Raw genomic sequence first — 26,091 nt, 5'->3', positions numbered from 1 at the left:
GAACACTGTTGATGAAATGCCTTGTGCTGGAAGGTAAAGGTATTCATATGGGATTCCCTGGTCCTTTGGGTTATACCTGCAGTAGGCTTTGCTAGTGCCTTTGCAAAGTCGTGTTTTAAGTAGGATCACTATGGGTACATACATTCCTCCCAGATGTGCATGCATGCGTGTGTGTGTTTTGAATGGAAGTTGACACTTGAAGCCAAAAACAGTGTGTGTGTGTGTGCGTGCATTGTGTGTGTGTGTGTGTGTGTGTGTGTGTACAGTGTGTGTGTGTGTGTGTGTGTGTGTGTGTGTGTGTGTGTGTGTGTGTGTGCTTAAGGTGTGTGTTGTAACAACACACTTCAGAAACATTATCGGTTTGTTAATACAGTTTATGGTCAAAGCCTTAATAGCCAACTAATAGTGGGATGCTATACATCATAACATCAAGTGTGTAGGTGTGTGTGCACTTTTTTTTTTTTTAATCCTTTGAGACAGAACTGCATACCTTGTGGTGTGTGTGCACTGTGGTGTTTATCAGAATGTGTGTGTGTGTGTGTGTGTGTGCACCAAACAAATTGTGTGCAGCAGCAAGGATGTCAAAGCCTTAATAGCCAACTAATAGTGGGATGCTATACATCATAACATCAAGAAGTGGTAGGTGAAACAACAGATGCATGTAAAATTTCAATGTACGAGAATTAATCAATAGTAGATCAACAGGTGTCCTAGGTTCTATCATAACTATACTATATTGTCCTATTATATAATATATATATATATATATATATATATATATATATATATATATATATATATATATATATTATATATATTCAGATGCGCTAAATGTCTGAGTTGAGTCCACAGCTGTGCAGTGAGCAAGAAGCCCTTCCTAGAAGCTGGCTCTTATCTTTCTAAAAAGCCATTAAGTTTGACCCAGGCAAGAACATCCGTTACTAAATAAAATCAAATACAGCTAATTACTGGAACACCAGTGTAGCCAAATTCTAGGGATCTATTCCTATGTGTGGTATTTGTGCTGTAATAATAATAATAATATAATAATAATAATAATAATAATAATAATATATCCTGCCATATACACTCATGTGTTCGTCAGGTCTGCTCTTGGAATAAATCTGCCCTGATTTCAGAGTGAAATTCTTTATTTTGTCACAGCCCTTGAGTGCTTTTGATTTAATTGCATGGCGCTACAAGTTTACTATTGAACATAAAGGAGGCAATGAAAGTGCTTTGAGGTACCGGAGCATTTGATTCATTTAAGTATGATAAAATATAGTGGGTCTGCATTTATTCATTTTTGTAGATTTAGAGAAGGTATGTCAGGGTCCAGTTTTGCACCCTACCTGAGCACCAAAACAAATCATTAAACAATTTAAAAAGAGAGAAAGAAAGAGTACAATTTAAACCTTTCTTTCATGAAAGGTATAGGTTTTTAAAGACTGTGCCAGATCACTAGGGCTTCACTTTCACTCTGTGGCATTAGTGTGAGACAGTAAAAAATCTCCTGATAATGAGATGTTGACGTAGACTGGGGGAACGCATCACCCCGGTGACTGATGGAATACTCACCCAAGTCCTCTTCTGAGAGTTGTTTCATTTCTTCTGCAGTTTGCAATCAATCTTGCAAGATGAACTCCTGAATCCACAGTAATCTCCTCTCACTCTCTCTTTAAGGTGTTAAATCTTGGAAAGAGCCCTGTGGAAAGTGAAGAAGCTGCATGTGCATTCTCTCACCTGCTTTGAAAAGGCTTAAAGGAGCACCATGGATTTTGTGATGAAGCAAGCTTTAGGTGGTATGTACAAGAGATAAACAGTTTCATTAATATGTGACTCTTGCTGTTGATTAAGACTTCATAGTGCCAATCATTCCTTGCACAACTTCACTGTGAATCCTGGTCTACGTGTTGCACCAAAATAACAGTTGTAGCCCTGTGAAATACAGACATCATCCCCCATGCACTTAGAGAAATTGGAGATTTCTAAATCATATATAGTTGCACTTTTGTTCTAATATTAAGCTTAATGTTTAGATTTCTTATGAAGATATGTTTATTGAGATATGTTTATTTTCTTGTTTTGTGTCTTTCAATCCTTTATGACTGGTACAGCCCTAAGTGAGTTAGTATGCTTCTGTTTCTATTTGTGTTTCTGTGTGCATCACCCATAACCATAAAACACTAACTAGTGCTGACTTTAGAAACACTTAAAGACAAGTATCACATTCAACGACAATCGCGTTGACTTTTTTAATGTCCTAAAAATGTATTAAGCTTGTTTTAGTATTTCTGTGCGCATTAAAATTGTGGCTCTGTTTCCAGGCACAGTGAAGAGCATCCCTCCGCCCTGGCAGAATACCATAATGAGATTCAGCCTCAGGAACTGCGATTGTTCATTTCCAGCAGTAATTTAAAGCTAACGTGGGAGGGGTCCTGACACCAATTTGTAAGATTTTTATAGAATTATTAATATGTGCAGGAGAGGAGGTTATGAAGTGATGGGGAGACAGCAGCTGCACTCATATCTTTTTACTCTCCTAGACCCAATTTTAATAATTACTCTGCGTATGTGCCTGTAGGAAGAGATTGAAGCATCTATTATTATTATTATTATTATTATTATTATTATTATTATTATTATTATTGTTATTGTCCTACAGTTGCAATAACACAGGAAGGTACTTGTAAATGGAAGGATTTGGGGACAATCAGCATGAAGGAGAGGCGAAATATAAAGTTGAGAATGTCGAGAACATTTTTCATCAAGAAAAACAAAGTTCCCTATCTATCGATCAGTGCTGTGTGATGCCCATCACAGACTCTGCCCCCTGTCGGTGAAATGAGCCTCTTTGCAGAGAAAACCAACGTGCCCAGCCTCCGCCCTGCTACATTGTAAAAGTAGGTAGTAGGTAATAATAATAATAATAATAATAATAATAATAATAATAATAATAATAATAATAATAATAATAATAATAATATATTTATTTATATAGCGCTTTTCATTTAAAAATCACAAAGCAGCATAAAAACAAACATTTCAATAGACTAACAGTAAGAACAAAAAAATCAATTACAGATCCAATCGAAATATGTAAGCTTTAAGATTAGACTTAAAAACATCAACTTAGTCACAATTTTTCAATAGGGGGAGGGGGGTTCATAGGCGTGGGGCTAAAGAGCAGAAAGCCAGATCACCCACAGTGCGCAGACGAGTCCTAGGCACAGACACAAGAACATTGCTACCAGATCTCAATTTTCATTTAGGCATGTGATACTGAAGGAGATCCCTAAGATAGGCAGGGCCTTGAGAATGTAAGGATTTATAAGTTAGTTATAAAACCTTAAAATCAATCCTATATTTGACTGGCAGCCAATGGAGAGAAGCAAAGACAGGAGATATATGCTTCGAAGTAATTCTATCTGCTTATACACTTCGGTCGTACAGGAGATGTTACAATAATTTTGTTTCTTGGTCTTAGTAAGAATATGTGAAGCACTATTTCCTCTAAGGTTATTAAATGTAACCATTTAATAACCTTAGAGGAGATATCTGCAAAAATAGCATTACAGTAATCCAATCTTGATTAAATAAAGGCATGTGTAAGCTTTTCTGCATCAATCGTAGATAATGAGGATCTAAGTCTAGCAATGTTCCTAAGGTCGGCTATTTGCAGATATTCTTAATATGATCCTCAAATGATAACATAAGGTCACACCAAGATTGGTAACCAGTGAAGTGGGACTGATCTCGTGCCCATCAATTTCAAGGCTAAAATCAGCTCCCGTTGAAATCTGATGGGGCAAACCCACTGACATTACTTCATTTTTGCTGCAATTAAGCTGTAAAAAGTTTTCCTGCAAGTCTTTATGTTGGCTAAACAATTATTCAATAGAGAGACAGCCACAGTAATATTGGGTGTAGTTTGCACATAAAGTTGACTGTCATCTGCATAACAATGGAATTGAATACCATGTCGGCTGATTATTTGACCAAGAGGGAGTAAATATATACAAAGTAATATATACAAAGTAAATATATCCCAAAACAGCCCTGTGGGACACCAGATTTCAATGGGCAAACATCATATTTAGTCCCATCTAATGTAACAAATTGTGTTCCATCAGAAAGATAAGATGTGAACCACTGCAAAACTATACCAGAAAGACCAATCACAGATTTCAGACAGTGTAACAACATTTCGTCATTTACAGTATCAAAGGCAGCCCTTAGATCTAAAAGAACCAGGATAGATGGTGAACCAGCATCTACAGCCATCAGTAAGTCATTAACTACCTTAAGTAAAGCAGTATCAGTAGTGTGGGCAGATCTAAACCCAGACTGAATGGTTTCATAAAGATGATTTGATACCAAATGGGACTGTAATTATCAAGTATCAGGCAAGGTAATGAAATGCCCACCAATATGCACTAAACAAAACACCTTGGTCAATTGTGAAGCTGGAGTCTTGTAAGGGGCTGTTGCCCAGTTGCTGTGAGAGAGGGCTGGGCAGTGGTTTTGATTCGGGGCAAGAGAACTCATATATCACAAGATGGCAGGTAATCAGCAGTCTCACTGGCAGACTGCAGTTTGTCCCAAGGAAATGCAAACTGCATAAATATTTAATGGGGTGTCAGATGGTCAATACACTTCTAGTACTGTAATAAAAAAACAATAACCCCATGCCTTAACAGCCGGAGTTTTATTATAGAAAAGCAGAAAGCAAGAGATAGAGACTCATTGTAAGGTACTGATTGAGAAAGACAAGGCAATACCTAAACAGCACACAGAGCTTGCATTTTGCTATCACCCGCTGCAATGCCTGTCAACTTACACTTTTCTTTTTTTTCCGAGGTGTGGGTTTATAGTCCAAAAAGGCAAAAGTTTTGATAACAGGAGCCATTAAATTTCTCAATTTATGCAATATATTGTCCAACATTTATGCAAATCGGTTTAAGCGCTTTAATATTCTCTCATTTGATGCTGTCATATTAATGCACTAATTGACTAAGTAGAGAGCGGAGATTGGAAGTTGGTTAGTGGCTATTAGAGCTAATGTGGAATTAAGGAAAGAAATGGGCACTTCATTTAATAAATAATGATGGAAAATCTGTTCGTATGAATAAATTGAGTTATTGGAATCTGCCAGTTATTGGTTACATAGCCAACAAAACATTATGACAACGAGGTAGGTGCTACAGTTTAAAATCTGTATTTATCCAATAAGCTAAATGTGTAAACTACAGGAACATGGTATGATAGAAATTGATGCTAAGGACTTCATTTTTATTAGTTTAATATTCATGAAATTACTAAAAGAAACATCAGTGAAAACTGTTTTGAACGAAATGCTCTCTCAAAGACATTGAAAGACTTTTAGTCGTTGAATTGATTAAGTTTCTATGAGTGGTTCTGCTGTTGCGTGTTTTTTAGTTATCATGAAATTGTTTAACAGCAGTGTCATTTTTATTACTGGAAATGGATGCTTTTGAGGACGTATGCTGAAATTCAAGGACAGCGAACTTCAACTATCCAGGGAAAACCAGAAACGATCAGTTATTCCTAAAAAAACAACACATGCACATTTAATATGCAACAGCACATACAAATATACAAATGAAAAGGCCCTCTAGGCACCACATTCCAGACTCTGGTGCACAAAAGAAATGGTAGCTGTTCAATATCTGCAGATACTGTATAGTTCTTTCTCATAACACAAAAAAGGGTAAACAAGAAAAGCCATTTAGTCACCCCGGAATGCATTAGGAAAGCGTTCAAGCCTCATATTCAGGCAGTGACTCTTTAAGGGTGGTGATGGAGGAAGTATTTATCAGTCCTGTTTAACCAAGTTGGGCAAATTGCTATTGAGACCAGAATCCTTTAGCGGTAATTTAGCAGCAAAGATTTGTATAGAGCTCTCTCTTTCTGTTTCTCTGTCTACGGGGCTGCAATGCTGAGGAGGGTGGGTGGTGGGGGAGCTCTATGAGAAATCAAAATAACATTGATGAATGAATGGGATGTCGGACAGCCAATGCAGTAGAATTGGAATGTATATATATATATATATATTATATATATTATATATATAGTTATATATATATCTATATATATATATATCTATATCTCATATATATGCTTTGAGAGTGGGGCACACAGTGTCTGCAGAGGACACAGTAATCTAGAGCAAGTACCCTCTCCCAGGTCTTCCTGTAGGGAGGGTGTCAGTCACATCAGCATGCAGGCAGCTCTCAAGCTGGGAGCTAATCTGTTTTTCTCAATATTCTGCCTCAAATTTGTAATTTGTTTATTTCAGAAATATACAAGCATGTGTTCTGTGGGGAACAGGAGAGCAGGGACAACGCACAGGGTTTTTTTTTGGGGGGGGGTGTTTTATATATGAAGACAGAGTTCAAAGGTCACTGTGCCTATACATTGATTGGAATGGGGTAGTCTGTCCAATGCTAAGCAGTTAGGCGTGTCCAGGCAAGCCTAAAGCGAGCCTGCAGAAAGAGACAGAAATATTGATCAGCAGAGAGATTTTCAATATCTAAAAAAGAGAGCTGAGAAGCAGTGTGGAAAGTAGTGTGTTTGAGTATCAGTGATTAGATTGCTGACCTACAGTGTGGAAGGCAGTGGGTTGGAGTAGCTCAGTGGTTAGAGTGCTGGGCTGCAGTGTGTGTTTGGGAATCTTGGCAGTCAATGGAAACGTGGCTACAGTGTGGGTGCTAGGCTGTGCTTTTATAAATGTTTTTTCCGTGGTAAATAAGCACAATAATTGTGCTTTTAGCAGGAAGTTACAGTGCCTGAGCTCTGTGTCTGGTTTATCAATGACTCCCAGCAGACAGAAATAATTGAGTGGGTCTCAGTAGTACAGACTATAGGTGCAACCTTATTACTTGCCCAGGACTGTGCAGACTGTACAGTCGCTCCTTCCATGAAACAAATCAATATTGCTTAAAGGTTTCAATCTGACGCCATATACATAATTCATATTCACTCAGGCGGTCTTGTATTTCTACTGCTTGGCCACAGCAACGACAACAGAATCAATAGAAAGCTCTGGCTCTTGCGACGGTCGCCTGCATGTGAGTTTCTAATCAGCAAAGCTAATTATACCAGTTTGATTTCTGGAGGGATAGAATAAAAAACAAGCATTGATAGGTACAGTACTGATAATGTCTACAGCTACTGTATACATATTTCATTGTCTGCTCCTGATATCCTCATCAGTACTGTGTAGGATTTCAATTTCATACAGTGGATTACTCAGTTAAACAAACTGACTATGCAGTTAGCTCTTAGAATCAAAGCTGACATCTCTGGCTGTTGACAGAACACAGGGGTGGGCAGATCAGGGCCCATTGTTGAGAGCTGAGGGCTGAGAACAGGGGATTAGTTCATAGTATGCATCAGTTATCAACAGGTTAGGACTATGGGCACGTCATCCCAACTCATTTGAATACTATAGAAAAATATGTGATGCATTTCTCCGATTTGTTTTTTCAGTGCATGACGTACTGCATTTTTTTAAAGTAAATAAAAGAAGCGCTGAATCAAATGTGTTTTTACATCTATTCCCAAGATTTCACCAACTTTATTGAAATTCGCGATTTTCACAATCTCCCTGGCCTCTGTGACAAAATGATAGCCTCAACTATAGTTTACCCTGGTTTGCCATATTAATATGCTTTAACTTACCTCGCTATAGTTTTACAATGCTTACCATGATTTCACTGTGCTCTGTTACACTTTGCTATGCTTTTTTGCTCGGACCACTCTAAATCAAAAGAGCTCCTAGTAAAGAGAAACACGTTGGCTCAGTTGAGCTTTAAACAATCTGTCCTGAATTTTAATACAGGAAAAACCAAAACAATTAAAGAATTGTTGTGTAAATTGCTCACTATTCATCAGCCGATCTCCAGACAGGAACTATTGCAATAATAGCTGTTAATCAGTTACTCATCTATTGAATTAGATTTAGCTGGAACACAGCTGAAGGAGGTCATTTGGGTTATTTTTTTTTTCTTTTACAAAAATAGAAATACATTTACTTTGGATAGACTAATTATTAATAAGTCAAGAGCCTTCAGAGAGAAATAGAGAAATGAGTACCACTTCTATACAATTATAGAAATGAGTACCACTATATTGCTTTCCATGCTTATACTACATAAATTTACTGTACCTTGGTATATTAAACAATGTGCACTACCATAGTTCCCAGTATAGTAATTCACCATGCCTGACAGTGCTTATCTATGCTTTCACTAAACTTACCTACACTTTTCTAGGATTTTATCATGCTTTCACTATGCTTTTCTTAACGCTGTGGTAAGCTTTTATGTTTTTTTTCACAGTAAACTTTTATAAGGGCAGCAATTGCAGCACAATGTATTTGAAACAATTATTTCACATCATTAGTGATATGGTGCCATGGTGGTATGACATTGGTGCTTTACTAGTGGGCAATGAAAGAGTTAATCTCTGATAGTTTTGTCTTAGACAGTACTGATGACCTTCCTGCAGTTGTTCCGGTTCAATGGAGAATAAACAGGTTGCTTACCTCAACGTGTATCTACGAGTGTCCTGTCTCTCTGCCGCCTATCAAAATACTACAGGTACCACATTGGTGTCCCTGCAGTATAATTCAACCATTTATTCAATTTTAGTACATTTGTGCCTATTAGTACAAAACCACTGCACAGTTATGTTACATATCTGTACAAGGTGTAAAAAGGTACCAGTGTAGCTTCAAGGTTGCTGGCAGGTCAAGCTGGGCAGTTTCTTTGGTGTGAGCAGAGACTTGGCTCCTGGAGGCTGCGCTGGCATTGTTGTCTGTGGGGCAGATGGCACCAAGTGGAAAACTGAGCCGAGTTGCTGCAACTGTGGTTCCCTCCAGCTGTCCCTTTCTCTCAATATTGCTCTCTCTTTGTCCACTTCTTATCTCTAACTCCATCCCTCTGGACATCTTTCTGATTGTCTTTATTTCTCTTACCCTCCCGCTTAATTAGCTGGAGCACACCGAACCAGATGCATTGTCCAGAATTAGTACCCTAAGGGTTTGGACAGCAGCACTGCTTATGATATGATAATAAAATGATAATGCAACTGGCCTGGCTGACATCTATAGTACTACTTTCTCACACACACACACACACACACACACACACACACACACACACACACACGTGCACGCACACATGCCATCAACATTACAAAGGATGGGCTCAATTTAACAAACATATCTAATAAGAATGTGTCAACCGATTCTTCTTCTTCTTCTTCTTCTTCTTCTTCTTCTTCTTCTTCTTCTTCTTCTTCTTCTTCTTCTTCTTCTTCTATGCAATGCAGTCCATTTGTATCATTGCCTTTTTAAGCTGCATTTGTCTTCCGTGTAAGTGTGGGTGTAAGTGAGAGTCAAGCAAATCACTCACAACCGGCAGAGAGAATACTTGCCACCTTCACTTCTACAATAACTGCCTTAACAGCTTTTACTTGAGCACTCATCTGACGGTCTGATAGTCTTTCTCTATCAGGGAAATTATTCAAACAACAAATTTTCTATCAAGTATATGCCTTTGCACATGTGAGCCTCGTTTATGCACAAGGCCGGTAGATCACAGGTTGCCACAATGCAAGCTTGCCCATGCCCTGCCCTGCCCTGGACTGTCCTTTTAGGGATTGAAAGGGTAATTCAGTCTCTATGTCCATCCTTGTAGAGACTTTCTCTAAAGTCTCTTGTTAGTGAGGTTTTATTGTGTAAAGGGAACCAATTTTCTCTGATATCCTAGAAGAGCCAGACTCTGCTTACAGAGCAAACAGATGCCTCTCTAAAGACACATATGCTTGCAAGTGAGCTGAGGGTTCCATAACAGGCCCCAGATAAGACTTTCAAACTGAACACACTGCAGTTATAGTAAATACCTCCATAATATCATAAAATTCTCTGATGAACATTTCAATGAAAGCTTTTTCTAGCACTCTATAATACACCCTTAATGTTTTAGTAATATATACTGCAATTATGACATTGGATATAAAGGTATTTGTTAAGTAATTTGCACCACTGACTTGAAGAGATTATCCTACTTTTAGGACACTTAGGATTGCTGTTAAGAATAGATTCAGGAAGGACAATGCTCTTTACAATCACAGCAGTCTTGTAAGTGCATGGGTTTATACAAAGACACACACTGTTTCCTTTGAAAATGCAGCTATGTCTTTCATACAGGAGGAAAAAAGAAAATACAAATTGTGGGTAATTTACCAAAGCATGTAGAAGATATGAAAATGGATATGTGGATTTCTAATACATTATCACAGACTCTTTATCACATTAAGCTCATTCGCCTGGTTTGCTTAACAGATGCACCCTGCCATACACCAGTGCATGCCTGATTCGCACGATGAAACATGAATGATAAAGAGCGCTGTGTGTTTTGCAGGGGCCACCAAAGACATGGGGAAGATGCTGGGTGGGGAGGAGGAGAAGGACCCCGATGCTCAGAAGAAAGAGGAGGAGAGGCAGGAGGCGCTGAGACAGCAGGAGGAGGAGAGGAAGGAGAAGCACGCCCGCATGGAGGCAGACAGGGAAAAAGTACGGCAGCAGATCCGAGACAAGGTCAGTTCAGTCCAGGAACCTCCTCCTGTTATTTTAACATATGGAATTACTTACAGCTAACATGAAATACTTTACTACTATTATGGCTTCAAGTAGACTTTTGCGTATCATTTTGCAGTTTCTTTGATTACATGATGTTAAATAAAAGATCTAAATAATGGTCATATAGATTTTTTTTTTTTTTAATTCTCAATCCAAAAGTTCTCGCTGATGCAAAACTTTAGGCCATAGCTGTAGGTCTGATAGTTTTCCAAAATATATCAGTGCTTGTATTTCTTTTTAAAACAGGATGCGTTCTTACAGAGCTTGCTTTGAGAAAAAACACAGTTTCTTCTTTCTACTTTTTGGTACACCTGGAAAATTACATCAAAAGAAGAATTTCCAGTTTACTAATAAGTTTAGTAAAGGAAACAGTGTTTGGATGCAAGAGAGATAATGATTTTAATGTTCAAACAACAAGTAAGAGACTAAACATTACATCTGAGAAAAAGTGAAACATGCACAAAACAAAGATAAGCACAACAAAAGCAAACTGTCATCTCTATCAATATTCACTTTAAAAGCTCCATAACAGCTAATGCAAATCAGCTTGATGCTTGCTAGCTTACGTCTTGCCTCCATCCTGTCACATGAGCCTTTCCATGGTCTCGCTGTTTAACGAAAGGACCTTTACAATACTGTAGCACACTTGTACTGATATGGTACCATGGTAATGCATTGGATCACAAATAGGAATGTATTTATTCCATAGCAATATCATCAGTATGTCACAATATAAAAAGGTTAGTACTGGGGCACCATTCTGCCATTGGCCCATAACATTGTAGCTACCCATCTTCTCATCTTCTCCCTAGAGTTGAGTTATGAGAAAGTGGATTTGTGTTTTACGGTGCAGTACATGCTGCAGTGCCCTGAGCTGATGGGAACACAACTCTGTGTTTTATTGCAGCGATGCCTGTCTGTCTGTTCCACGACATTAAAAGAATGACACATTGAATATGGCACTAATGAGATCCTAAAAAAACTCAGTGCTGTTCTTAAAAAAAATGCAGCACTGGTTTTTATTTTTCTTTCCAAGCAATTGAATAAAGAGTCTAACAAGCCCCAAGACTGCTACCGAATGGCTGGCCAGAGCTGCTAATCATGCAGTCTGGCTAGATAAACTGTGGTCGCGTTAATATCGTGAGACTACGCTGAGCATCTCCTTTAACACGGTTGCTTCTGGGCTACATAAAGGGGCTCCACACCCCAGCACAGTGACAGACTGTCTCTGAAAGGGGGTACAGTTATTAAACATGTTCTTTACAATGTGCTCAACATCAGTGTTTGTACAATGTTGCTATTACAATGTGACATTATTGCTGCAGAGGGGGCAGGTCCTGTAACATGACAGCTAATTCAATTGTAACACCATTAGCTTTATTATACTGTCATTGCCAAGGGCCTGGTTTCTGTGACATTAAAATTGTTCCCTGTGCAGCACCAAGAACAGCATCAAGAACATTGTCACTTTGTTTATTAAGTGTATTAATAATAAAAGCTCATTAAACTTTCTGTAGAGGGACATGGATTATAAACTGCATAAAAGCAGAGCTATGTGTCTCATCATATATCAAAATCATGGGTATACAGGAGCTAGGCTTTTCTTCTGATTTCATTTCCGACAATAATGTCTTCTGGTTTTCTTCTTATGTTGCTATGCTATTAGCACAGTACATCCCTGTAAACTAGTTGCAGGTGGCACTTCAATTTCCTTCATATTTCTTTAAAAACAGTACACCAACATGATAGCCATCATTGCATATTTTTTTATTATCATTATTTTGCTGCTTGAGCATTACCTTTCATCTGGGAATGGTCATGAAAGATCAGTTACGCCACCATAAAAGAAAGAAAACAAAATATTTATCAAGGCTGTAATGATTGTCTTGGCAACAGTGCCTTTGATATTGCCCGAGATGAGACAGGATATTATTTCTGTTTTGGGCTCAGCGTTCTCCTTCTCCTGTGCAGATCTCTCCACCAGTAACCTTGTACCTCCCTGCACCGCAAAACACTCTGCTATCTGCCATCTTTAATAATCCACTGCTGTTGTTATCGCCAAGACCTCACTAAGCACTGAATTTCCTTTGTCCTACTTTATTTTGTAATCTCCATTATGGATTCAGATTGCATCTCTGAGCGGAACAGCGGGGGCTATAGAATTCTCTAGAAAAATCAATAGGATAAGAATGCTAAAAGAAGGATGTGGCTTCTAAGGGAAAACTCTAAGAGATCAGATCCCTCTTCAGCAATTGCAGCTTATAACAAAGAGCCGTAACATACAGAATATGACATCTGCTTGGATTAAATGCATTCAGTTATAGCATCGTTATTATTTGTTTTGTTATTTGGTACTAAGAGTATAGCAGCGTCATACTTCACCATAATGATCCTTGCTGTTGTTATCAAGTGAGGCAGTACATACCCAGACTAACAGCAATGTCCCCTCTTTGTGTTCCCAGTACGGCTTGAAGAAGAAGGAGGAGAAGGAGGCAGAGGAGAAGGCAGCGATGGAGCAGCCGTGTGAGGGCTCGCTCACGCGCCCCAAGAAGGCGATCCCTGCGGGCTGCGGGGACGAAGATGAGGAGGACGAGGAAAGCATCCTGGACACAGTTCTCAAGTTCCTGCCCGGGCCGCTGCAGGACATGTTTAAGAAGTAATGGGAGTGTGGGGGGACAGGGGGCAGCCAGGCCAACCACAGCGCAAATCCCTTTCTGTTTTTAGCCTGTCGATTTGGTCCATAAAAATCCAAGCAATCTAAATCTAATATCTGATGATAGTGCTGCCATGTTTTTTCTTTTCTTTCTTTCTTTTTTTCTTTCTTGACCTCAGAAATTTCTGTCTTCATGAATCAAGTGAAATGGTTGAGCTGCATAAAAGCGTAGCTGCAATGCCTGTTTCAGATTGAATCTGTGGGTCCTTGCTCAGGCATTGCAGAATCTTTCCATACACACTAACCAAGCATATAAAACTAAACTGTATATGTATATGTATACGTATATGTATATGCTAAGTTTTGGTGTACGCATTGTGGAAAGCCATTTTTTCCCTCTATAAAAGTTAATTCTGAGATCTTTTTTGTAGCACTAGCGTCAATACATTTTTAAAGAACATGTAAAAAAAATGTTTTTAAAACGTGCTTCTATGTATAGTAAGCCATGTTGAAGCAGACACTGCAGCTGAATACTGTACCTTGAGCTTGGAGGGAGGGCTGTGCAGTCCGGTGAACACTGACACACACTACCCCCCCCCCCCCCCCCCCCCCCTCCCCAGCTCTGTGTAGTCAGGCTCACAGTGTTACTCTTAGTCTTCACAGACCATGTTGCAGATAGTTATCTCCTTTTTCATTTTCCAACATTTGCTTAATAATATTTTCTTCTTTTTTAATATTATTATATTTTTAATAGCCTCTAAACTTCCAAAGTGAACATTGAAACATTGAAACAGTGAAAGTTTTCAGGTTTGGTTAGGTCTGGTCAAACATCATTTTTCTGATATTCTCTGTACAAATACATTACCATGTTATGCATTACATCCATTTTATCTTTTTAGATAGTTTTTGATATATTTTAAGTACTGGTAAAAAATCTGGCAAAATGATTAATGGACATACAGTATGAGCAGACAGAGAGAGGTTAGCTCCCCTTCAGTATATGCCAGGAGAGAGCCTCCAAGGGTTTGCTTATTGTCTGGAGTTCATGGACTTCCAAAGACTGTCACACATAGCTATACCTTTTGAGTGTCCATAGCCAGCACATCATAACAGTCTTTGTTTGTCATGCTATGCTCATATGTTTGTATTATTATTATTATTATTATTATTATTATTATTATTATTATTATTATTATTATTATTATTATTATTATTGACAGTAACTGAATACTTTTTGCTGCAGGCTCTGCTCCTCACTGGTTTGGTTTCATGCTATATCTCTTGATAGCTCTTTCTTAGCAAACTGGTTCCATCAATTCTGACTACTGTCCTAAGTTAGGTTAGTCACAAATGTGACTGTTAAAATGTCTGCATGAGCTGCAATTCTTTTTTTCTCCTGAAATGTCTGATTGTGAGCCAAGGGACCAACAAAAGGAAATTACATCAATCAGGCTTAAAAGGGGACCAATGATTTGTGTAGGAGGAACCATGTGTAAGATGTAATGTAATCTGCCACATCGCTTTCTCTTCTTGAAGTCGCCATTGGTAACCTACTCAAAAGAAATCTGATACATTTGTAAGATGTATATTTTTTTATATATATATTTGGATTTTGATACATATGCAGTAGGTTTATTTTGCAGATATAACTGCCCATTTACAACCTGTTTCTAAACTGTTTACCTTAATGAGTAGAAAATAATATACAATAATATCAAGAGGGACATCAGCACACAGATAGATAAATATAATCCAGATGCACCTAAATTCCAAGCCTCATCGCTGCTGATCCTGTTAAAGGAAGTTTCCAGATGTGCACAAGCTCTTCATATAAAAAAGGGTGTTTATATGAAATCATACCTGTGTATAAAATATCATTGTCTTTTTTATTCTAACCGCATTGGTTTAAATACATGTTTTTGTGAGCAAAAACTGATTTTCTAAATGATCAACTGTTTGGCTTGTTAAGCTTGGACAGACTTGCTGATAAACCACTTTGGCAAGCCTCTGTCACTGTAGGACCTTAGTAGTGGTCCTGTACATAATAATAATAATAATAATAATAATAATAATAATAATAATAATAATAATGCACCCTGATTATTCCATGAGGTTGTCTGTTTGCTTTAATCTCAAGTTAACTTTTTACCGTAACAATGCTTTGATAGTGCTGGGACTGACATGGCCTGTACATTTAAATCCATTAACATCAAGACCAAAGAGAAGGAGTTCCACCACTGATACCATATCAGATGTTCAGAACAGTTTCACCATTCAGGCTTGGTTTCGTTGACTCACACAGGACATAGGCATTTATTTTAATAATCTAATTCTGCCACAGTTTATTATAAAACAAACCCTATAGACTTAGCTCTGGAATATTTCATTAAAAAATCTCAGGTACTGGTTCTCAGTATTTTAAACACTCCGCGGCAGGATTGGTGGTATTTAATCAGCTTATTCTTTCCCAACCGCTGTCCTGAGAGACAGAAGGATATATTGAGAGACAATACTGTGTGTGTAAAACATGTTCTTAAGCGTCTGTCTAAAGCCAGTGCTTTGTTGTCGGCTGTGTTTCAGAAATCCAAGCTGATTATCGGGCAAGCTCAAAGTTAGGGGGTATGTAAACTGGGGTACACAATAACGAAACAAAGTCAGCCCTTATTTGTTTGTAGTAACTTGCAGCCACCATTTGTGCTAGTGTTATAACTGCGGCTGCTGTGTCACTGGGAAAAAAAACGTGCATGACGCCAGTCACTGATTAAAGAACTGAGAAGCTCCTATACCGACAGATGCACACAGGAATACTGTATATACTGGCATTTCCTAAACTGATATGCCTGATGAGGAAGAGCCTTCTGCAGCATCTGCTTTCTGAATGCGCAGACACAAAGCAAGCCTGACAAAGTTCATCCAGTTAGCTGCTGTGTGGAAGCAAGCTTGCTCATGTTTCTCGTGTCCTGGTTGTCTGCCATTGAAAGAGTGACACAGACTCATCCACTCATCTTTATTTATTTCTGTTTTATGTTTATTTTTAGAAAGAAAACATGACCAGGTAAATGCTGAAATTTACTGCTGGGCTGCGGTGCAATGTTGGGGGTCTCTTGTTGGACACCATCTTAGCGGCTTGCTGCAGCTTTTTTTTTTTTTTTTTCTGTTGAACAAAAATGTCATCATTTCCTGTCAGAGAAAGTGACACTTTTCTAATAAATGCCTTTTCATGAGCTTTCTTAATGAGTGTGGAACTTTCCGATAATGTATTAAAACTTGTCAGGAACCCACTGAGACAGAGTGTGTGATTCATGCTAACTTTCACAGTTATCCCGAAGAGGCACTTACTGGGAAGAGTGTTGCTTACAGAATGAATGCCTTTGTGCCTTTCTTGTTTTTTCACAAGGAGCACCCTTCTTCTCTCACTTTGTACAGCAAATAATAGGAACAGCACCATAAAACAAAAGAAAGATTCAAATGAAAGAACTATGAGTTATTATTCTGTATCACATGGAAGTGCTGTACTCTATAGAAATTGCTTTAGCAGTCTCCTTGTCAAAAGTGTCCTGGGAAATATTATAGAGAAAAGCAGTTCCAGAATCAGGCTGTCAGTGTAGTTACATTGCAGTGAAATTTAGTTACACTGCACTGCAGTGTCAGCCAGACTACAAATACAGTAGGACTTGCAACCAGGTTCTTATGCTGTTTTAAGACTTATAGTGATGAGGGAATGCATTTCAACTAGAAGGTATAGCTGGAGGCAAAGGTTATTCTTACAGAATTATAGCCTTTTCTGTTCCAAGAACCCTAATATACATTATCTCTCTGCCTAAAGAATCAGATCTGGACATAGGCAGAACTTGGATATAAACACAACATTGAGGAGCCAGAATGCTAGTCACAGGTCTTTAACTTGTTGGGTTGTTTTGCTTTGTAAAATCTAATTTTAATTGTTTTGCTCTGTGGAACTTTTTTCAATAGTTATTAAAGCCATATCGTTTTAGAGTGCAATACTAAATCTAAAAAGACAAAATGGGTAAAAATAAATAAATAAAATAAATTGTCGTTCCTTGTTTTTTTGTTCCATGTAAAAAAATATATATATATTCTGAAAAAAAAAAAGTGTCTGACAGAAATGTTCTTTCTAAAAGCCACAGTAATGATGTCTACATGTGCGTGCACGTGTGCTTGTATATGTGTGTGTCTCCGTGTCTGTCCGTGATCTTAGCTGTCGTTCCAGGTCTATCTGACCCATGTGCTTGATTCCAATTGTACAAAGGGTAGTCACAAAATGGGCTATTCTTCGGCATTTAGCAGTCATTTAAGGGATGGATGTTCTTAACCTGTTAGGCTTTTGGGCAGCCATTAAAAAGCATGAAATAATATTACTCAAAGTACTTTTGAATAGTTAGTTACCTTATATTGTATGTGTATGGCTACCTTTTTATTGCTGTAGTGTACAGTGTTGGTAATAGTTGTGAGGGACAGGAAGAACTACAGCAGTGTTATTCAAATCATTCTCAGCTTGGCTTCATCAAATCATGTTTCACTTATCAGGGGTTGGGGTATCACAACTGTCTGGTCCACAGTCATTCAGCAGAGAATCCCGAGATCTTACAGTGTGGCTAAAGAGTAGTGGGACAGTGATACGGTGGAGGTTCCTTTGAGAAACTGATATTCAAATCCCACCTTTACTCCAAGTCGAAAGAAATACAAAAATAAAGTTAGTCTGAATTACTTTTAAGCATATTTAACGCCTTGATTGATGCTAGGCAAGTCTAGCAGGCTAGTAAATATATTGCATAAATTATTTTATGAAACCCCTGCAGTTATAAAATTAAACAATGAGAAAGCTGCAAATAATGTACCACATTGAGAAAAAACAAAAAAACAACACTCATTCAAAATTAGAAACTTTTGGTAACATTTTACATTAAATGTCTCTAATTACTGTGTAAATCTTTTTGCACCTATGTAAGTACACATTTGTATCAAAAAAGTAAACTGTCAGGGTTAACGGAACTCTTGTCAGATCCCTGGAGTCCAGTGTCTGTCTCTAAACGGTTGCTCTACGGTAGGGTGGACTGTAGTAGCAGTCGCTCTGTGACTTTAATGTATTAAATTTCTAATGGGACAAAAGGGCTGAATGAGCAACAGAAACACCTGGCTGGTAAAGCTTGGAGGTTTCAGGCTCAGATTAAATTTAATTAAACACATTCTAACACATATACACAATGCAGGGGATGCAACTCATTTACAAACACAATGTGGTCTACTTAGAAAGCATTAATAATATTGTTAGAATTATTATTTTTATTATTATTATGTATAGATGATAGCTCTGAGATGTCTTTTGCCCAGTTGAGAGGTATATAAGAAAATAATATGTTTTTTAAATAGACAGGAACTCGTTTTATCAGCCCCTTCCCAAGGCAGCCCCTGACACAGAATCGTGCTCCCCGAACTCCATGCTGGGGGCTCACAGCAAAGTGACAACCAAGATTAACCTTGTTTAACACAGGAGATCTAATAAGGTAACAGTCCAAGGTAGGCTGCATTATTACTTTAAGTTGTAAGCTAACAAGCAGAGCAGTGCAGGGCAGAGCAGAGCAGGGCAGGGCAGGGCAGAGCAGGTAAACCCAAGCTGGCCTGGGTGGGATTCATCAGCATACTGGTATTGAGTGACTGAATGTGTTTACCTATTTTTAAATTGTGTACTGAACACTAAGTAGACTACATTTTGTAAAGGGCTATTTTCATTCATTATCACCGAGATTATTATTATTTATCTATCTAACTAGCTCTCTCTCTCTCTCTCTCTCTCTCTCTCTCTCTCTCTCTCTCTCTCTCTATATCCTATATATATATATATATATATTATATAAGATTATATATATATATAATCTGTCGTAAAGGGAAAGTCATACACTGGTTGACAAATGTATGTGAGTGTACTAAAACACTGGGAAGTTGTGATAATCCTATAGATCCAGTGGTTAGATATATATAAAAAAAGACCACAGGGCCCAATAGTGTGCATCTGCAGTGGGGACCAAAAACAAAGTGAAATAAAAAGGGGGGGAGGGTTATATCCAGGAAAGAAGGTATCATTATTTAAATCTTTATGCAGGGTGTTCATTTTTTCTCCTAAAATAAACATATGTCTGTTTCAGAACATCTGCAAAAGGCTCTGATTAAATCACAGAATGTTTCCATAGAACACAGACATGCAGTAAAGTGTTTCAGGCAGGGACTCTATTTAATGATGAGATGGTCGAACTCTGATACCTGCCACTGGCAGGAGCAGTAGGGAGTGACACCTGTCAATGCTGAAGAACTAGGAGCCATATTTGTGACTACCCCCATGTGATATAACCATTTTGAAAATATGAAGCCTACAATAACATTTGGAGAGAGACACATATAATATATATATATATATATATATATATATATATATATATATATATATAGATATATATATATATATATATATATATATATGTGTGATAATAAATACATTTTTAACTGAACAACAAAATGGTACACGCGTTGAGCATATGAGCTGTATAACTGGAAGCTGTGGTTGTTTCTCTAATGTTTGTAAACACTTTAAAACTGTAAAATATAATAATAAAAGGAAGAAAGACACATATAAACAAACAAAATGAGATCTGTACAAATGGTTATTCTTTCATGTTGAGAATTGTCAAGCATTATGTTACACTGGGGTGAGAATCGCTGCAGAGGAATGCTTTAAGGCGGATCCTAAAAGAACTGAACCCTTTCAAGTTCATTGCCAGCGGGGATGTTATTGATGCACTTGCTAAACACTTTGAACCTTGAGTTTAAAAAAAAGTACATTTTCACACATGTTTCGAATCGAATCAAATGGGTTTCTGATCAACTTCTTAAAATGTAGTTCTGTTCCAACAATACAAAACAAAAAAACAGCTGCTCAACTGCTGCAGTAAGACAGTTTGTAGCAAACCTTTTGTTTGATGATAAATAATAGCTTATGTAGAAATGCAAGGGACATTCAAAGTTTAGTTTAAAACACTGCTAAACACAGTTTTTTTTTTTTTTTAAAGAAAAAAAAATGCAGAAAACTAGCCATGCTGAAGTCCTGCCTAAATTACCTTGATGTGTCTTTGAAACACTGAATTGCCAGCACCAGTATCTCATTGGTGCAGATGTTAGAGCAAAAGAACTTTGCACTCTGACACAGATCTTTACCACATTCCATGTGCATCTGCCCTTTGCACTGGGTGGAGTCTTCATCAAACTCCCCAACAGTTTGCTGTGTGTCATACTGGTGCAAAATTGAGCAATTTGCACACAAGTAAATCCTTAATTACATTCCAATATGTTGCTATTTACACTGAAATGCCTCTTTGAACCCTGACAAAAATGTGCAACGGACTGCCAATGCTTAAAAAATGAATTTAATGAGATATTTGATAGAGCTGAAAGGTGTTCAGTAAAATGTCTTTTTTTGTTTCAGCTAATGAATAAACAAAAAAATACATGCTTTGCTTTTAGATCGGCCTATAAAACATTTTTTTTTTGTTCTGCAGTTTGTCTGGTTTTTTTTTTGGAGGGGTTAGGGGTTGAAACTGTAAAGTATGAATTCTAATAGAAACTTTCCTTCACTGCATGTCCTTTACTGTACGTGGAACCACAACTGTAGAATTGTCTGACCTGGAAAATCGTATTTCTTGGGAATTATAATAAATGAATAAAATGGTTTGTTAAAACCTGTCTTGCTTATTCCTTGTTTGTACACACATTACACCCGTGTATACACAGCTGTGCCAAAGGTTTTGCATTACGTTAGAGAATTAACTATACATTGCAAAAACCCTAAAAGTGAAGAGAATGGCAGCTCTTAAAACAAATACAAATTACATTTCAACCCTTTAACAGAGTTTTGTAAATAAAAATCTTCAGGGGGATAATGAAAAGGGAGCTCAAAGGACCTAGTTTCTCCAGTCACAATGCACCCTCCCTACAGAGGCTGTCTCTGCGGATGAATTATCATATAAAAGAGAAATGTTTTTCTTTTATGTCTTTCTCACCTGAGACCTTCAAAACCCTCAAAAGGGTATTTTGTCTTTTTCATTTTTTTCTCCAGGCTTTCTTAAAGAATTCACCCAGCAAGCTAAAGAGTTTCCTGCCGGGCTGATTTAAAAGGGTCGAGGAAGCGATATTGTGTCAGGAATAGAAAATCTTTCCCTTCACTTCTTTGAAAATAAATGTACAGCTTTACAAATCAACACCTGGCTGATATTTCATGAATTGTTTTTATTCATTTCTCCTTTAAAATTTGAAACATTCCCTCCCCAAGTTCACATAAAAGACTTTGTTTAAAACAATAGCCCACGATTGCTGTCAACTGTAACGGGTGAGGGTGTAATTACACAGAGTGCACAGGGTGCTAATCCTGTCAATCCAAGAGGGAATATGTTCTCAGTGAAATTAGATTTTAAAGAAAGAAAATCATTTTTGTAATTACAGTCATTGTGAACGAGGAAAAAAAAAAATATGATTTGTGCATCCCTTCCTTTTATAAAACAAAGCTGATGTGGACTTTTTCAGCTCTGATTTCGGTTTCCATTTGTAAGCCTAAGTGCTCGTGGAAATAGACTAGTGGCTAGTTTCACATGCCAAAATTACAAGGTTAGCAGTACACATCGCTTCACCTGTGGGCTTCAGTGCACAATGCAATGCTAATATGCTTCCATGCCAAGCAAGCAAGCATGGCAAATAAGGGTCTGAGCAGAAACGACAATAAAATAGTATATTAGATAGGCAATAAATTATGTATTAGGAAAATGTAGAACATATTGGGTCTCCCTTTAATATTTAATTTTAATGATGTATAATAGTAGGTGACATGCAAATCAGAACATCATATCTCAGACTGCAGTCAGAAATCAGTGCCTGGAATGCTCTGATAATCCCTCTGCAGGTAGCATAGTGACTAGTGACTGACAATGCATGCCATACCCTGAAAACTAAAAGTACTATAAAGGACAAAGCTGCATGAAGCCAAGTTGCAATAATTTTACAGCTCACTGAATGCTGAGGAATGTCACATCCACTTCAGAAAGAAATACATTTAAAAAGAAGTCTTGTCCCTGACTCGTCAAACACAAGTATTACCACCCCCACAACAACCCCACTCCCTCTTCTATCGCTTCTTATCCAGTACAGTAAAGAAAGTAACCAGCAAGCGAAGGACAGGAGGGATTTATTTTCTCACATCTTGAAATGCCTGCATAGATCTTGGGGCAGAAGGAATTGATTGCATTGCTGAAGGACTGCTGGAAACTGAGTTGATGTTCTGGGTCCTCTGCTTTGACTTCCTGACTTGTCCTCTCCACTCTGTGTGGTGCATGCGGCTTCGAAAGGACACTGGGACCCCCATCGAGCTTCGCCCCACTTTAGCTCTTGCTGCTTCAGTGCAACATCCAGCACAAGGTCATGAATGTCATCGGCATCATCTTTCTTTAAAAAGTTAATGTGCAGTTCCTGTAATGTGTTTCTCTAATGCAGCACCTATGAAGGTTACAGTAGATAAAGTACTGCATTCTACAGCAGCATTGTCATTATGATACACAATTGACTTGAGCTGAAAACCTACACGTATCCTGCTTTAGAATAAATAAACCAATATCTTCCCCACTGTAGCCCAGCACCCTAACCCTTCCACACTGCAGCCCAGCACTCTAACCACTGAGTAACTCAGACCCACTGCCTTCCACACTGCAACCCAGCACTCTAACCACTGAGTAACTCAGACCTACAACCTTCCACACTGCAGCCCAGCACTCTAACCACTGAGTAACTCAGACCCACTGCCTTCCACACTGCAACCCAGCACTCTAACCACTGAGTAACTCAGACCTGCAACCTTCCACACTGCAGCCCAGCACTCTAACCACTGAGTAACTCAGATCCACTGCCTTCCACTGTGCAACCCAGCACTCTAACCACTGAGTAACTCAGACCCACTGCCTTCCACACTGCAGCCTAGCACTCTAACCCTAACCCTAACCCTTCCACACTGCATGTATGAAGTTCTCACCAAATGAACACCTCTCATAATAATAACACAAAGTCTGCCTTTTGTTCAGCCACAACAATGGAGATGATGAGTTATACTGTACTAGAGGCTGCTGGGACCGTTCCAAACTGCACCCAGCCTGCCAGACCAGGGAACTGCTTGGATCCAGTGTAACAGAATTTTTCCCAATACTAGCCTGGGGAATACCTCTAGTTATCTTCCGTTTTCAGCCTATTTTAACTTTTTGTTCTGCTGTCTTCTGTTTGGTCAGAAACAGCTGGTGCTTATCAAGCTCCATAAGCCCCCATTCCACACTTTCATCCCTCAAAGCTTTAAGAAGCTCTACTGTTCTCTGTAGAGAAGGAGACGTGCTTATTCCAACACAATGGGTTTTATTTTAATTCACAAATAGCATTTTCTTTAGTTCTTTTCTTTTTGGTATATTGCCATATACATACTTCAGACGGCCATCAGAGCTTTAATTATTTGTAAGTGATTCTCCTGCCTGGCTGTGAGCTCCCTGGCTGTTTCTCTTCTCTCTCTCCTGTCACTCTAGGCCCCTCTGGACTCTGCTCTCCCACTGACAGCTGTTATGAGCCATCAGTCCCAGCAATCGCCTTTTACAAATCACCACAGCACTGACAGATCATCATAAACCACATTTTCGAATCCTTATGTTTCAATTCTGCCAAGGGAAACATCTGTGCCATTAGGAGACAGATGAGCGCTTTTTGACGGTGGCATTGCTGGTGTATTTGGGCTGGGGGTTACCATGGGATGTCATGCTGCCCATCAAGGGGGCAAGACACATTTCAAGGAGGAGGATTAGCAGCTTACAGGTTCAGAGACCCATGCTTTTGTTAAAAGAACCAAGCTCAATTTCCTCTGATTGGCCAGCTGTGTGACCTTGAGAAGATGGGCATAATTTCATTGAAGAATTGAGGATTGCAACACCTGCACCCACACACAATGACCTTCAGCAACACATCACCTCTCCACGAGGCTACTGTAAAGAATGGTCTGAGCTCTTCACAAGACCCATCCCAGCGATGTACTGGTAGTGCATGCTGGTTAATGTAGTCAATGAATCTGATATTGTACATAAACATGGGCTCAATTCTTCATGATCCCTTGTGCAGTCCTGGGTGTCTTTCCCTTGGGAAGTCACTGAGATCCTCCAATCATCTTTGTTGTCACTTAACCACATACATGTGTCTACTTTCCAGACTATGGAATTTTCAATTACATTCTCCAATTGTTTGACAGTGTGCTACTTGAATGTGACATAGAGCACACCAGGCATCTCCATGTATTCAGCACAGATGATATAAACAAGGCTCTTTGTCTTTAGCATTGAATCTGCTAAATTAGCTGGCTGATAAAAACAAATGTGCTGTCTTCTTCTGCCAAGAATGCTATGGGCTTCTTAGTAGAAATTGGGGCCCTTTTTTCTGTAACTGATTTTTTAAATAAAGATAGGCAGCTTTGCCTATCAAAGAGTCTGCCCATAACAAACAAAACAACTGGCTTGTATGCCTGGCTCCTGATAGCATGCTTCCTTGCTATCCAGTGTTATTTGAGCCTGTGCATTAGCCATCTCAATGCACTTGTCTGCTTGATTACTATTAATCAGTGATATCAATTAAATACTGTGAAGTGCATCTGCCTTGATGCATTGTAGTAATCCAATGCACAGGTACAGCTGACTAAACACTGAAGTATTGTTGGGCTGCTATTATTCACAGCACTGTGACTGTTGTCAGAATGTCTTCACATTGATCTCAAACAACACTCGCAGGGCAGCTAAATTGCAGTCTAATGCCGCTGTGCTGCTGTTTGAGCAAGTTTGTTGCACTTCCTCACCACTGCTCCCCGGCCCCAATATCTATAAATCTCTTCCCACTCTACTATGAGAGCAAAATACTTAGTTAGCGCCTTGATTCTGATTGGCCTCTAATGTGCTCACAGCAGGAGCCCCATTTATACTGCAACATTAGGAGATGACAAATGCGTCACTGAAAAAATACAGCAGTAAATTACAGTGCTTACGGTTATGATTACATTCCAGCAATAGCATAGTCTGAAAAGGCCTGCGTGTTCCTGTGTGTGTGATTTTCATTCTGATAGATTTAACACAGTATTGCTTTTATTAAACTGTTCCAGACTGTTGCTAGCATCTTTAACAACAATATATTAGTATATATAATATAATATATAAAAGTATTAAACTTAATAATTTGCAAGTTAAAGCTTTGTTATTATGACCCTGTGTTTGGAAATGGAAAAACAAAACAAAACAAAACAACAACAGCCTCCCGGAATCTAAACTTGCACCTGTGTTTGCTGTTCTCTTCAGCAGCTTCACAACTGTGCTTGTCAACGGATGGTGCATTACAACACCCTGTCACATACAGTCATGAAAGTGAATTTGAATTAGCTGCCAGAAAGAATCACTCTCCTTACCATACCCACACACCCACACATAATATTAATAATAATGCTTGACAATTAGAAACTCAATTTTCTTTCACGAACGAACATATGTAATGTGCAGATTAATATAAAATAGATGTTATTTGTGTCATCTTCAATTAAAGAGCATAAGAGAAATGTACTTGGTAATAGAAAATTGACAAAATGGACTTGTTTCAAGTTGTACAATTCACAATTTAGGAGTTACTAAAGTTACTAAAGGATATATATTAGTAT

General features: G+C 38.4%; 1 protein-coding gene across 2 annotated transcripts in view; it reads left to right on the top strand.

Annotated features, from left to right (window-relative positions):
* Positions 1 to 19,144, top strand: part of LOC121325025 (complexin-2) — a 36,516-nt gene extending 17,372 nt beyond the window's left edge. For both annotated transcript variants that reach the window (XM_041267318.1, XM_041267317.1), the window contains exons 2-4: positions 1,684 to 1,802; positions 10,452 to 10,627; positions 13,132 to 19,144. In XM_041267318.1, coding sequence (XP_041123252.1) covers positions 1,772 to 1,802; positions 10,452 to 10,627; positions 13,132 to 13,329 — 405 coding nt within the window. In that variant the 5' untranslated portion in view covers positions 1,684 to 1,771 and the 3' untranslated portion in view covers positions 13,330 to 19,144. The remainder of the gene's footprint in view (positions 1 to 1,683; positions 1,803 to 10,451; positions 10,628 to 13,131) is intronic.
* The last annotated feature ends 6,947 nt before the right edge of the window (positions 19,145 to 26,091 follow it).

The sequence above is a fragment of the Polyodon spathula genome, chromosome 12 (genome assembly GCF_017654505.1).
Source record: "Polyodon spathula isolate WHYD16114869_AA chromosome 12, ASM1765450v1, whole genome shotgun sequence".
Taxonomy (NCBI): Eukaryota; Metazoa; Chordata; class Actinopteri; order Acipenseriformes; family Polyodontidae; genus Polyodon; species Polyodon spathula.
This window is presented reverse-complemented; position numbering and strand designations above follow the sequence as displayed.